Below are 12968 nucleotides of genomic sequence, written 5' to 3'. Positions count from 1 at the left end.
CGCCAGTCCCGGGATGGAGGCGACCCTGCCCAGTCGCCGCATGCAGGCCCACTAACACACAAAAATCATCTTTTTGCACGCCGGCGAGAGCAGCGGAAGTCATTAACATCCGCGCTGGTGCAGCAATTAAAGTTAGGCCTGGGGATGCGGCGCGGCCACCGGCGCCTTGCACCGTGGTGCCTCCGAAGCTAGCTCCTGGCTCTCCTCATTTGAGCCGAGGGAAAGTCTGCTCTCCCCTTTGGAATTCTGAGGCAACCCCAGAGTTAACTGAACCAGAGAGAGAAAGAAAGATGGAGAAATAAAGTTTTCAGAGTACAGATAAACTTGAAAGCGCTCAGGGGACGAGCTTACCTTAACTCGGAGGTAGCCATTTTTCAGAGAGTTTTGAGAACTTGTGGTTTGGACACTTCTGGGCCTAAAATTGACAATTTGAATGACCAGGCGGCACACGTAGCCTGCAAAAGAGTCAAATGGAGTCCAGCGTCAGTGAGATTATATGTTATGTGGTATATAATGTTGGATGTCAACTCCCCAAAACCATAAAACTTACTTTAATGGCCCCACGTGACGTTTTATAGCCAGTGAGCCGATCTGTCTGTGCTATGGATGATTTTACGATCTAATTCATAGACAAAACCCTATTCATTTGGCACCCAAATGTCATATAGCCGGAACTGGGGCTTATAAAGTTTACTGTTTTATAACTTTTAAAAGGAAAGACGACATCAGTGTAAGCAGTCGGTAAATGTGCAAATCTCTAGTTGCTGCTTTAGCTGCTCTGAGGCGTTTCCCACTCAAGCTAGGATGGGGTAAGTACCTTCCATTTGTAGCAAATTAATTGTAGCAAAAGAAGCCAACTGGGTTCAGGAGGGTGAGGAGTGGGAAAGGGTGCCTGGGTGGTTTAGGGGTAAAGGGTCTGGGGGCCATAGCTTGACCCAGCAGCCTTTTCAGCAAGTGGAGGCCTAGGATGGCCTTCAGAGAGAGGCAGCAACTGTGTGGGCCCCTGAGGGCCGCTAACAAAGCCCTGGGTTTTTTCTTCTTTTTCTTTTCGTACCCAGCCAGTTAACTTGGTTTCCTCAGAAATGGGCAGGTCAATCTCAGGCTTTGCAAGCACCTAAGGCTTTTCTACCTCCTGCCCTAACTCTCTGCTGGGTCAGAGTTAGGGAGGCCACGGGTCAGGCTGCTGATTTGAGGTCCCCTTGCACAAGAAGGCTGCTCAGGTAGCCACAGACTCACTGCCTCCCCACATCGAACAGACAGTAGAGCAGAAAGAGCCGCTTGCTATTTGGCACAAACCAGACCAAGAGAACTTACAATAGAAAGTTTATTTTTTGTTTCCAGTCAGTATTTTTTCCTTAAAAACAAATACCAAAAAAAAAAAAAAAAGCTGATCACAGTTTGCTTAAACAGCCAGACTTGGACAATATTTGTAACTTTGTTCACAAAAACATACATCACTGAAGCTGCGCTTATAAGAGCCACTTCCAGAGTTCGTGCAAAGGGTCCTACAAAGGCACGCAGGGACACACCGCTCAGAGTCACAGTTTTCGTCACAGAGTCACTAGTCACTACACGTCGAACAAGTTAAGTTGTGTCTCATCAAGTCACCTCTACAACAGCATTAATTACACAAGGAATATAGGTAGTTTGAATAAAAATATCTTTAACAGCTTGGAGCTATTGAGACAGGGACACTTCCACTCACATGCACAGTTAAACAACTGGAGTGCAACACACAACATTGGCACTAAACGAGGTCGAAGGGGGACTTTTTGTGTGTTTTTTCTCTTTTCTTTTTTGTTATAGTTACTTCAAGTAACACAGCTTGCTTCATATAAATAAGTTAAAACATCTATTTTTTTTTTTCAAGACAAAGCCATTCAGGACAAAGAGATGAACAGAAAGCATATCTACTTATACAGGCGCTATAATGGCAATAAACAGGCTCATGATTAAAAGATGAATTAGAGCAACGAGAACAGGGCTTCTTCACAGAAGGAACACAAGGGAATTTCAGAAAGTCACCTTAGTACTGACACTACGCGGGATCCGCTAATACTGCTCAGTACTTTAAACGCTCAAATACTCAGGGGCGGAAGGCCCCTCCCGCCGCCGCCATGCTCATGCTTTTCAGCTTATTATCTTTTTTCCACTTCATTCTCCGGTTTTGGAACCAGATTTTAATTTGTCTCTCCGAGAGGCAAAGAGCATGTGCTATTTCAATCCTTCTTCGGCGGGTCAGGTAGCGGTTGAAGTGGAACTCCTTCTCCAGCTCCAGGGTCTGGTAGCGCGTGTAGGCCGTTCGGGCCCTTTTGCCTTCCGGGCCGCCTATGTTGTCTGCAACAGAAAAGTCAGCGGTTTAGCCACCCACTCCTCAGCCTCTGGCTACCAAAAAGTCCGCCAGCTGGAACTGCCAGGGTCCTGGACAGGGAACGGGAAAAAAGCTCAACAAGTCCTCCCTCCTCGCCCGCCCACCCACCCCTCCCGAATTTCCTTCCCTCTTCCTTCCTAGAGAGAAAACAATACGGTTTGGACTCTGGGAACAATCGGCCTATCCGAGGTTGAAGCCGCTCCCCGGAGGATCGCCCGGCTTTCCCCCGGTCCCTCTCTTGCCTTTTGGACCTGCCTCTGGCGTCCCGAGGCAGGGCACAGCCCTCTCAGGCTGCCCGACACTCAGACACCCACCAAAGCAAGGCCCTTTTCTGTGCGCCCAAGTGGCCTCCAGGTCACCCTCAAAGTTCCAGCCCCGCGAGGCGCCTCCTGTTCCAGCCTGCACGCTTGGGGCGCCTGCTTTCTTCCCCCCCCCCCTTCCCTTTCCTTTCCTGCTTTTCCTCCTGCGCCCAAACTTCAGAATCTCGCCAGCTCTCGCCTCGATGATCCCCCCCCCCCAACCAAGCCCCTTTTCGGGGACTCTAATTAGTAACGCTGTTTCCCCAGCGTAGCCCTCCTCATAAATTATCCTCCCTGACAAGCCCGATTCACGGCCCCTACTACCATCCTCTACCCCTCTGCTCCCTGTTCGACTGGCCTGACCCGTCAGTGCGTTCCGAGGCGCTGGGGTTCGATATGTTTTTGTTTTTCATTTTGCCCCTCTTTTCAACGTCTAAACTTGCCTGGCCAACGGCCCCCTTCCCCCCCACCCCCCATTCGTGAGCGCCCAGCGCTGCAGAGAAGGAGGAAGAAGGAAGGCACGGGAAGGAGAACGGCGGGGAGAGGCTCCTCCGGGCTGGGAGAGGGGAAACCAGGAGAGAGACCGGGAGAGAGAGGGCGGTAAAGGAGATGGGAGGGGGACCGAGAGTCGCACCCCCGCGGCTGGATTTAGGAAAAGGCTGGCTTTACCATGACTTATGTGCAGCTTGCGCATCCAGGGGTAGATCTGGGGTTGGGCGGGCGGCGCCGGGCTCGGCTCGCTCTGCGCGCTCGCCTGCTCGCTGCTGGCGGGGGCGTCCTCCTCGGTTCCGGACGCCGTGCCAACCCCCTCTCTGCTGCTGATGTGGGTGCTGCCGGCGTTGGCCGAGGCGCCGCTGGAGTTGCCCAGGGAGTTTTTCCCGCCGTGGTGGCTGTCGCTGCCGGGCGAAGGGGCCACGGCGGAGCAGGGTAGCGGGTCGGGCGGAGGCGAGTGCGTGGACGTGGCCGGCTGGCTGTACCTGGGCTCGGCGGGCGCCGCGCTGGCGCCGGCCGCGTAGCTGCGGGCGCGCTCCCCGGAGCCAAAGTGGCCGGAGCCCGAGCGGCCGACGCTGAGATCCATGCCATTGTAGCCGTAGCCGTACCTGCCGGAGTGCATGCTCGCCGAGTCCCTGAATTGCTCGCTCACGGAACTATGATCTCCATAATTATGCAACTGGTAGTCCGGGCCATTTGGATAGCGACCGCAAAATGAGTTTACAAAATAAGAGCTCATTTGTTTTTTGATATGTGTGCTTGATTTGTGGCTCGCGGTCGTTTGTGCGTCTATAGCACCCTTGCACAATTTATGATGAATTATGGAAATGACTGGGACATGTACTTGGTTCCCTCCTACGTAGGCACCCAAATATGGGGTACGACTTCGAATCACGTGCTTTTGTTGTCCAGTCGTAAATCCTGCCTGATGACCTCTAGAGGTAAACTCGTGCACTAATGGGGGAGTTGGGTGGAGGCGAGAGGGGTGGCGCGCGCGCCCTAGGCGCGTGCTCGCCGCCCGCCGCCGTCGTTCAGTCGGACTCGAGCGCCACCCGCTGGAGGCAGAGCGCATCGCTCCGCTTCCGACCCGGGGCTGCGAGGGCCGGGGTCGAATTGAGGTTACAGCCCATTATGGCAAAATTATTGCATTTCCCTCGCAGTTCCATTAGGATGTACCAATTGTGAGGCCGTCAGCTGCCGATCGCGTGCCCGGCGAGGATGCAGAGGACTGGGGGAAGATGGTGACTTGAATTTTATTTACAACAACTTTATTTCCCCGCTGTGTAGCCCCTCTTGTTTTTGTGGCGAGATAGGGGTCTGTTCTGCCCGTCGTGCCGACAGCTCTGAAATTTGAAAATACAGATATCACCTTCGGGGAAGCGGGGGGTGGCCATTTAGCCAATTGGAGAAATAAATCCTACCCGCAGCAGCAGTTACAATTATGGCTCTGTTTTTTCGAGCGCGTGAGGGGCAGTGTCCCTGCCGCTCTTAAATGACAGGCGTCTATTAAAGATAGCTTTTGTGTAGTGTTTCTCCGAGGCGAGGTCAAATTCCATACACTTTTATAACCAGAGTCGATTTTTCTTGCGTGTAAATATGGTTCTTCTGTCATTAGTTTGCTACTTGATTTGCTTTGAGTATCCAGCTTGGAGAATCTTCACCACCCAGTCCCTTTCCTCCAGCCAAGCCGGCCCCAAGTCGGAGGGTTCTCCGTGAACCCAGACAGTGGGCCCAGGCTCCTCACAGCCACAGAAGCTGTTTGGGGCTGGGGATACGTGGGCCGAATTGTTAGGGTCCTGCTTAGACCTCCAGGAGTAAAATGAGAGCAATAATGAAAGCATTTTGTGGCAGTGCCTAGTACCTCCGTGGTTATCTTTCTGGGTTCTGAAAGACGAAAGTAAATCACAAATATAGCATAAAGGCGAGGCGGGGGATTCTCCCCGCTGGAGGCCAAGCATCTCAGGCGCCCCTGGCACGTTTGAAAACCAGGACTCTCGCTGCTCCCATGGCTCTGGGCCGTCTCCTTAGGTCCTGAAAGCTGTTGTGGTGGCAGCGCCGGCGCTATCGGAGGCGGGGAGCCGGAATCCGGAGCTCAGAGCCTTCGGGGAGCCCAGTCGCTTCCAGGGCTGTGAAGTTCCACCCGTGCCCAGGTTGGCTCGGCTGGGCTGAGGCTGTTTCTTTTCCACGGAAGGTTGCGCGCGGGGCTGAGAGACAAGGCTCTCTCGGTCCCCCTTTGTTCCTCGCGCGTCTTCCTGTCTGGGGACGGCCTGGAAGGCCACGGCAGAGCTGGGGCCCCAGACTTTAGGCCCCTCTTCCCAGTGGTCGGGGTTGATTTGGTGATCAAGATCTCTGGGACTTGGCGAGGAACTGAGGCGGAAACGCCCAGACACCAAAACGGGCTCGGTCCCCGGGTTCTTTCCTCTCCAGCAACCCCGCGACCCGAGCTCAGGGGCGTGCAGAGGCGCTAATAAAGAGCCGGGGACGGATTCAGGGCGGGCCCGGAGATCCGGATCCGCCTTGGGCAGCCTGGGAGATCGGGACTGTGTGTGCAGTGCGCCTCGCTCTACCGCTGAGATTGGCTGTGTGGTTTTTTTTTTTTTTTTCCTTGTAAGAAATAAATGCTGAGGCGTTTGCAAAGCGCCGGGCTCCCCTGAAGCTTCGAAAGCCCCCTGGATGAGAGCAGGCGGGAAGAAAAGTTGGGGAGCAGGCGAAGGCAAGGGGGCAAAGCCAAGGGAGGTTGCGGCGCGGGCCTGGTCCCTGCCCAGGCGTCTATTCGCCTGCCTTTGCCTCAGCGTCCTCCCCGCTGGGTTGTGTGGAATTGATGAGTTTATTTTCCTTTTTCCACTTCATGCGGCGGTTCTGGAACCAGATCTTGATCTGGCGCTCGGTGAGGCAGAGAGCGTTGGCTATTTCGATGCGGCGGCGCCGCGTCAGGTAGCGGTTGAAGTGGAACTCCTTCTCCAGCTCCAGCGTCTGGTACCGCGTGTAGGTCTGGCGGCCTCGGCGCCCGTGACTCCCATACACAGCACCTGCGGGCAGAAATGGCCGGACGCCAGTAAGCCAGGATCCAGGCAGCCTGACCAGTCAGCCCTGAGCCCCGCGCCCTGGCCTCTGGGGCCGGAAACCACCTGCCTCTCCCACTATGTCTGGGGCCAAAAGCGGACCGGATGGGAGAAGATTATTTCATACCAAGCGAGATATTTTCCACCTAAAACGACTTAGGGTGGGAAATGATTGTTTTTGCAAAATCTGCTCAGTAAAAACTTTACAAGAAAAAAGAATAGAACAGCATTCTTAAATCTGGGCACCTAAGTCTGTTTTGTGGGGGTAAAGTGTATGTCTGGAAATTATGGGTATGGAAGCCTGTGAGTAGGGTACACACTCCGAATTCACACACTGATCTCTGTGGAGTTATTACTGTGGTCAACACTTCAGGCCACAATATACTTTTTGGAAATTTTTAAATGGTCAGCCCTCTTAGATCTTCGCAAATGCCTTCCCATTGTATGGCCCTTCTGAGAAAAGCAGAGCTCTTGAAAACACAAATGAATTTTAAAGCAAAAGACTGTAAGTTTTAAAATCCGCAGTAGGCTCCGTCCTTCTCCAAGAATTCCCTGTGGAGTTTTTGGAAATCAGGGGCAAAGAGATGGAGATATGGGCCATCTGGGGCTTCTAGAATGTAGGGCTATCTATTCTGATGCCAAAAAGACCCATAGGTTGGGGACTCCCCCCAAGTTGAGTGTGTGACTCAGGGCCTCAGAAGGAGGCAGAAGTTGGCTGTGAGTGAGCAGTTGAGTGGAGGGGGGAGGAGGGAAGGGAGGAGACAGCTAAAAAATCCTGATGCTGGGGATGTGGCCCTCCAAGGCTTTGGGGAGACACTGCAAGGGTCCAAAGGAGGGCCTCTTTCTAGATGGGTTTCTGAAGGGCAGAAAGGTGAGGAGACAGTGAGGGAAAGAGGCATTCTCAGAACGGGTGCAGAAGGCCATCACAACTACGGGGACTGAACTGGGTATTACAGGGTGCGGGGTGGGCAGGCACACTCTCCCATCCAGCCTTGCTCTCTCTTCAGATTGCCCCCACTGGGTCTCACATAGCATGGAGTGACCCCCCCCCCACGCTCCCCTAAGGTGTCACCTTACATGGGGACTGGGGCCCTGCCTTCACTCTTTCACAGCTTGATTGTCCCACTGGGAATGGGTTGGGTTTTTTTATTAAAAAAAAAAAAAAGCTCTTTTAAAAACCAAAGAAACTTTGTTCATTCTTTCCTCCTTTCTTTCTATGTCCTCTTTCTACTATCTCTTTCCTTCTTTCCCTGCCTTCTTCCCCCTCTCCCTCCACTCTTTGAGGGGCTGCAGGGAAACACCTTACCCGAGCAGGAGTTCATCCGCTGCATCCAGGGGTAAACAGGGCTCGTGTACTTCCGGTCGGTGCCTTCGTCATGGAGGGCTTTGCCCGGCACGCTGCTGCTGTCGGGTTTGTACTGCTGCTCGGGAGAAAAGTGCAGGTAGTCCCCGGGGCCCCTCTGTTTGCCACTGCCCGAGGGCGAGGCGCCACTGAGGTCCTTATCAGAATAGAAACATGAGGCCCCGTACTCGTAGGATGCCCGGTTGCAGGCCAGGACCGAGTTGGACTGTTGGTAGAAACAAGGTGAGGTGTACGTCTTGTCCGGGAGGCTCGACGTCCCGTACGAGGCCGGGAAGGGCCTCAGCGCGTCATAGCCGGCCGGATAGAGGGGCAGCTGGCCCAAGAAGGAGTCCTGGCCGCTGGGCAGGCTCCCGGGGAAAGTGGGATTCACAAAATAGGAACTCATTTGCGCGCCCCTCTGCAGGACTGTGATTTGTTGTGTATTAGTACATCTGGCTATAACTATTAGTAGTCATCGAACTGGTTTGTTTCTGGATGGCCGAACGCCAAAAGCGACAGCAGCAAATCGCACCAGCTGACGCGGCGGCGGCCAATGGGAGCGAGCGCCGGAGCCCGCTCCCCGGGGACCGCGGCGACCGAGGCAGCAAAGTTACAAACAGCCCCCAGTCCGCCCGCCCGCCGCCCGCCCGCCCGGCAGATTGATGGGCGCGCACGACCAACCCGCCGGGCTCTCTCCCCCAACGCCGGCGGCGGGCACAGCCCGGGCAGGGCTGTGCGGATCGGCCCGTGGTAGGGACACCGGTGTCCTGGCCGCCGAAAAGGCCCAAACAGGCCCGCTCTTTCCTCCTTCCCTTTTGCCTTGTTGGATTTTGCTGGTTTTTCTCTCCAAACAGGAAACCTGACAGCCCCGCGCCGGGAGGGGCGGTGACAAGGATGGCTGTACCCCGGCGGGCCTGCCGTACCGGCAGGGCCCTGAGTTTGCCCCTCCCCCTGCACTCCTCTCCCCGTGGGTGCGGGTTACTGAGATGGAGAAGGGATTTGAGAAACCAGGCCTTCGCCCCAGTTCTCTCCTACGCCTTAGGAATCGGTGCGTCATCTCCTTCTCTCTTTCCTCACTCCCACCAAGGGCCTAGGCCTCGCCACCAAAGGGAAAGGCTCACCTCGAGCCAGCCAGGACTACGATCAGGCTAGTCTCTTCCCCTGCCGGCCCCCTACTCCCACGTACAACAACATGTCTTCTTTGAGTCTCGAGAGGCCTCCTTACAATGGCCAGCGATTGCCTGGCCTCAAAGTGCGCGCACACACAGGCACACACACACACACACACACACACACGCTGTGAGCCCCGCTTTGGCTGCCTCTGAACCCAGGAACGCAGAGGCTGGAAACCACTGGTTTCAACAAGAAAGGAATCTACAGAGGAATAGCTGTGAGACTGAGTTCCAAAGCCAGCCCTAGGACCTGCTCCCCTCTTGCACTCCGCGCAGGGTGGCAGAGATGAGACGGATCCAGATGTGGAATCTCTGCCTTCATTTCAGAGTTGCTAGTGACCCAGGGTGCCTGGCTCAACCCAGCAGAGAGGGCAGCTCTGCTGGCCCAAGGCGGTGGCAGTAACGAATGTGATTGGTTTCTGGGTCACCTGTCCAAAGGGCACTGTCCTGGGATATCCCCTTTTCCTGCCTTTTCTGGGACTTTGGGGGAACCTGCCACCCACTGTGGCTCCAGAACCAGAAACAGTTCTCTCCCCAGCTCCAGAAATTATCTGAATTGCGTTTACCACAGTCGCAGGCCTGGCTTTCCCCAGACAGGACATGAAAAGCCTGTCCTGGGCTGTGCTCTCTTGCCTGAGAGCTGTGCCTTCAAGATAGTTGACTTTTACAGCGCATAGATCAATCTCATTTTGTAAAATGTGGTATCATTCCAGTGGCATTTTTACAACTGTATTTGTTAGGCTTGTAAAACCCTTGAATTAGCTTTAAAGTCTTCAATTCTGTGGAGCTTGAAGAAAGACTTATTTATATGATTTGGCTGAATTTCCGGAGGGTGTTTATAAGATCTGTAAAACTGGTGAATACAGGCTGATGGGGTTCAGAACTTGGGGCGGGGGTGTTGACAAGGGCCCCCTAGGAATCTGGCAACGACTTCCTTAATCTCTTCCTTGCTTTTCAATTTTTTCCTCTCACTTCCCCCAAGGAAAAAATTTTGAGAAAAGACTGGGCTCTGATTGGCCTCCCCAGAGACTATGGTGCATCCTTGAAATCAGCTGCTGCCCACTGAATGGGGGCTGCACCCAGAAGCCTTCTGCCTGTGCCCCAATCAATTGAACCTGGGAAAGTTTCTCTTTTGAATATACAAATAAGGGCCTAGTAAGAGAGGATATAATTTTAACTTGCCCTCAAATTTCTTTAGCAAAAGGAACTGATAGATGAAAATTAAAACTTGAGAGTCGAAATTTTTAAAGGGATTTTTAAAAAGCTGTGTTAGAAGAAAATGTTTGAGTTCTTTAAACAATGCCATCAGATGACAGTGATTTCAAGCAAGTTATTAAGATGAAAATAATCATTTGGAGATGTTGATAAATGTTTATATTTATCATTTCTGGTTTATTTCTCTAGGTTCCACATAGTGTTGGGGCTGGGGGCAATTGACTACTATTATTAGTATCTGTTATGGTTTGACCTGGATTCTCGATCTAATCATTGTCTCAATCAACAAAATATTTGATCTGTCAGCTAACAGCAAAAACAGAGTATTTCTAGTTTCTATAGGCACTAAGATGGAAAAAATATATTACACTGAAATCTCTAGCTGTTAGCCAAGGCTGGTACATATCATGTTGGCAGCTGCTCAATTTATTTCTCCAACCAGCATTAGCTGCATATATATATATATATATATATATATAGAGAGAGAGAGAGAGAGAGAGAGAGAGAGAGCGCGCCAGCGCGCGAGCGAGCTACTTTCAGGCAAGAATAGAAGCCCCAGACGCTGGAGGGAGCCTCTCCTGGGAAGGTGAGAATGGCCACCAGGGCTCTTTCCTCGGTCAAAGCCACACAAAAAAATCCACCTACCTTTCAGCTGCTCTTCAAGGCGGACGGGATGGGGAGCAGAGCCTCACACTTCGCCCTTTCCCTGGGCTGCCCACTGAGCTCCTCGACCTCCGCGGGTGTGGAGGGAGGCCTGCTGTCGTGCGGCGGGCTCCTTCGGGGCCCCCGCGTCCACTGGACTCGCTGGCCCAGGCCAGAGCCCATAGCACACAGGTGCGGCCTCTGCCTGTCACAGGCCCTCCCGTGGAGCCAAAGTCCGCCTTCCTTGCCATAGCCAGTCAGGCCTGCAGGCCCCAGGACTACGAGTGATAGCTCCAATTTCTAAATCCCAAAGCGGGCGCGCGTTTCCCGAAACCAGCGTGCACCCCCGGGGCGCCTTGGAACGCGCAGTTTGGAGCAGCAGCCATGACGTGCCAGGCGGCCTGTGCGACCAGTCTCCATGGTTGCTGGGTGGGAGCAGGACCCGAGTCTAATCAGGCGTCCAGTTCCCGTCAAGGGCGGTCAAGGCGGGGGAGGTTCCCGGCCAGTCAGGCCCTGGGAGGCCGCCCTTTAGGTCCTCCCTCGCCCCCCTCTCCTAGGGTTGCTTGGAAATCTCTGAGGGGCCCGCGCAGCAGTCGCGCCAGGCTGCACGACGCGGGGCTGCTATTGGCGTCGGTTCCGGAGACGGCCACAGCGTGGCAGCAGCGAGCGCCCGGCGCGGTCGCAATAAATTATCTGCCCGCGGCAGCCGCAGTCAGGCAGCCCACGACCCCGCGATGCAAATACGCCGCTTTATCCGCCCCAGCGCATCCCGCCCCACCCCCAACGCGAGTGGAAGTCCCCAACGTCCACAGCCCCTTCTCAAGTATCGAATGCATACCAAGGCATCATCTTAAGGTGGGGAAAACAATAACCACCAAAATCAAATAACAAAAAGAACTCGGGCCCAGAACCGCAGGGTCATTTCGCTGTCCCAGGAAGCTACCGGGACAAATCTGGCCAAGGTTCACCTAAGCCAAGTCAGCTTTGCGCCACGGCGCTTGTTCAAGCCCACGCCCGCTGCACCCTCCGCGCCTCCTCTCAGGCGGCTGCACAGTCCTCTCCCAGCTCTCTCGGGAGATGCGGAGCGCTGTCGCCAGTCAACCCGCTGCGCCGAGGTGGTTGGGGGGGTGTCCCCCTATCGCCCAGATTCGATTTGTGTCCTTCCTTCAACCTTAGCTGCGGCCCCTGCCACTCACAATAACCCTACTACATCCTCTGCACCGAAACTTCCCGCCAAGCAACACCCAACAATTAACCCCATCCTCTCCTTCAACACAGAATTCCACCCACGAACCTGTTCCCTCTCCCCGCACGCTCCAGACATCCCTCTCATCGGAAAACCACGCGAAGCGAAGCAGGCACTCAGCAGAGGACTCTGGCTGAATTAGTAAGTTTTTGGTTTTCTGCTTATTCTACCTTTACTCTCTAGAAACCACTTCCCAAGGAATAGGAGGTACTGTGATAAAAACGCCTGTCGATGAATTCACTTTGTCCTCCTCTCTTACCGTCTTCCCACCTCGGGAACTGTCTCCAGTTATTGGGGGGATTCAATCCTGCCAATTGGGCCATGAATGAAAAAAAATCCAAACCCGGGAGGCTGGCGGGGAACGCAGGGTGCAGGGTCATTTCCTTTTGGGGGCTCTGCGAGGTCGCTGGGGAAGGGGAGAGAGAAGCCCTCAGCTGCTGCTGCCCCGTGCCAGGGAGCTATGGCATGGAAGGAAGGAGGGCACCGACTGCCAAGGTGAGCAAGCGCGGGAAAGGAGAGTGAGGGTGTGTGTGTGTGTGTGTGATGGGGGGGTGTGTGTGAAAGGGTGAGTGGGTGGGAGAGGGTTAGGTCTGCCCCCTTTCAGCGCCACCCTGGGGTGCCCTCTCCCAATGCCGCCGGCGCCCGCTGCCTTCTCACCACCTTTGCTCCTATCTCCCCACGTGTCTCACCTTCAGATGGCGGTTCCCAGAAGCTCCAGTCCCTCTGACAGCTGTCGCTTGGGCAGCCTGGGGAGACGAATTGTCCTTCGTGGTGCTAGAGGACGCAGGAAATTAGCCAGGTTGCGAGTTGCAAAGCGGCCGCCGCGGCGCCGGGGACTGGGCACACCCCACCTCCAGCGGGAGCGGCCGGGCCGGGCCGGGCCGGGGCCTCGTCTCGCTCGCCATCGCTGGACAAAGCACAGCTGAGCCTGGCTGGAAGGCTGAGCTCCGAAGCAGGCAGGACGGAGCGGAGCAAAAGAATGCGGCTCTATTCTCGCAAGGGAAATTATAAAAAAGTTCATGTTCACGGTTCCCATCCACATGACCGACAGCGGCCAATGGAAGGGCCGAACAACTCATAAAGTTGTATTGCAAAGTTGTAAATTTTCATAAACAACAACGGATTTA

General features: G+C 54.4%; 3 protein-coding genes and 1 long non-coding RNA gene across 7 annotated transcripts in view; 1 reads left to right on the top strand and 3 right to left on the bottom strand.

The window, feature by feature from the left end:
* Positions 1-3975, bottom strand: part of HOXA5 (homeobox A5) — a 26495-nt gene extending 22520 nt beyond the window's left edge. Inside the window, exons 1-3 of one of the 2 annotated variants that reach the window (XR_009600497.1) lie at positions 3340-3975; positions 2026-2337; positions 352-455 (exon numbers count right to left, since the gene is read on the bottom strand). Coding sequence is in view for 1 of the 2 variants with exons in the window: in XM_015095103.4 (XP_014950589.3) it covers positions 2087-2337; positions 3340-3901 (813 nt within the window). In the remaining variant the exon portion in view is untranslated. Of the gene's footprint in view, positions 1-351; positions 456-1306; positions 2338-3339 lie in introns of those variants that run through there. The other variant, XM_015095103.4, reaches the window with a different exon arrangement.
* The window catches only part of HOXA3 (homeobox A3), a 44779-nt gene extending 31955 nt beyond the window's left edge, over positions 1-12824 (bottom strand). For 2 of the 3 annotated variants that reach the window (XM_027968658.2, XM_042248646.1), the window contains exons 1-2: positions 10599-12824; positions 352-455 (exon numbers count right to left, since the gene is read on the bottom strand). The gene's annotated coding sequence lies outside the window, so the exon portion shown is untranslated. The remainder of the gene's footprint in view (positions 1-351; positions 456-10598) is intronic. The other variant, XM_060415035.1, reaches the window with a different exon arrangement.
* Positions 683-12968, top strand: LOC132659741 (uncharacterized). The gene is made up of 3 exons (XR_009600498.1): positions 683-809; positions 11874-11982; positions 12537-12968. It is a non-coding gene; the product is annotated as an uncharacterized LOC132659741 (long non-coding RNA).
* On the bottom strand, positions 4397-12824 carry HOXA6 (homeobox A6). The gene is made up of 2 exons (XM_042248647.1): positions 7531-12824; positions 4397-6191 (listed from the first exon to the last, which is right to left on the bottom strand). Exons 1-2 carry the CDS (start codon positions 7970-7972, stop codon positions 5932-5934), a joined length of 702 nt encoding a protein of 233 aa, XP_042104581.1. The 5' UTR covers positions 7973-12824; the 3' UTR covers positions 4397-5931.

Source organism: Ovis aries, chromosome 4 (genome assembly GCF_016772045.2).
Source record: "Ovis aries strain OAR_USU_Benz2616 breed Rambouillet chromosome 4, ARS-UI_Ramb_v3.0, whole genome shotgun sequence".
Lineage (NCBI taxonomy): Eukaryota > Metazoa > Chordata > Mammalia > Artiodactyla > Bovidae > Ovis > Ovis aries.
The sequence above is the reverse complement of the archived record's forward strand: the minus strand, read 5'-3'. Positions and strand labels throughout refer to the sequence as shown.

Coding starts and splice junctions, on each gene's coding strand:
- HOXA6 (XM_042248647.1), bottom strand. CDS start 7,972: ATGAGTTCCTATTTTGTGAATCCCACTTTCCCCGGGAGCCTGCCCAGC. Junction 6,192..7,530: donor GCGGATGAACTCCTGCTCGG/GTAAGGTGTTTC, acceptor TTCTGCCCGCAG/GTGCTGTGTATGGGAGTCAC.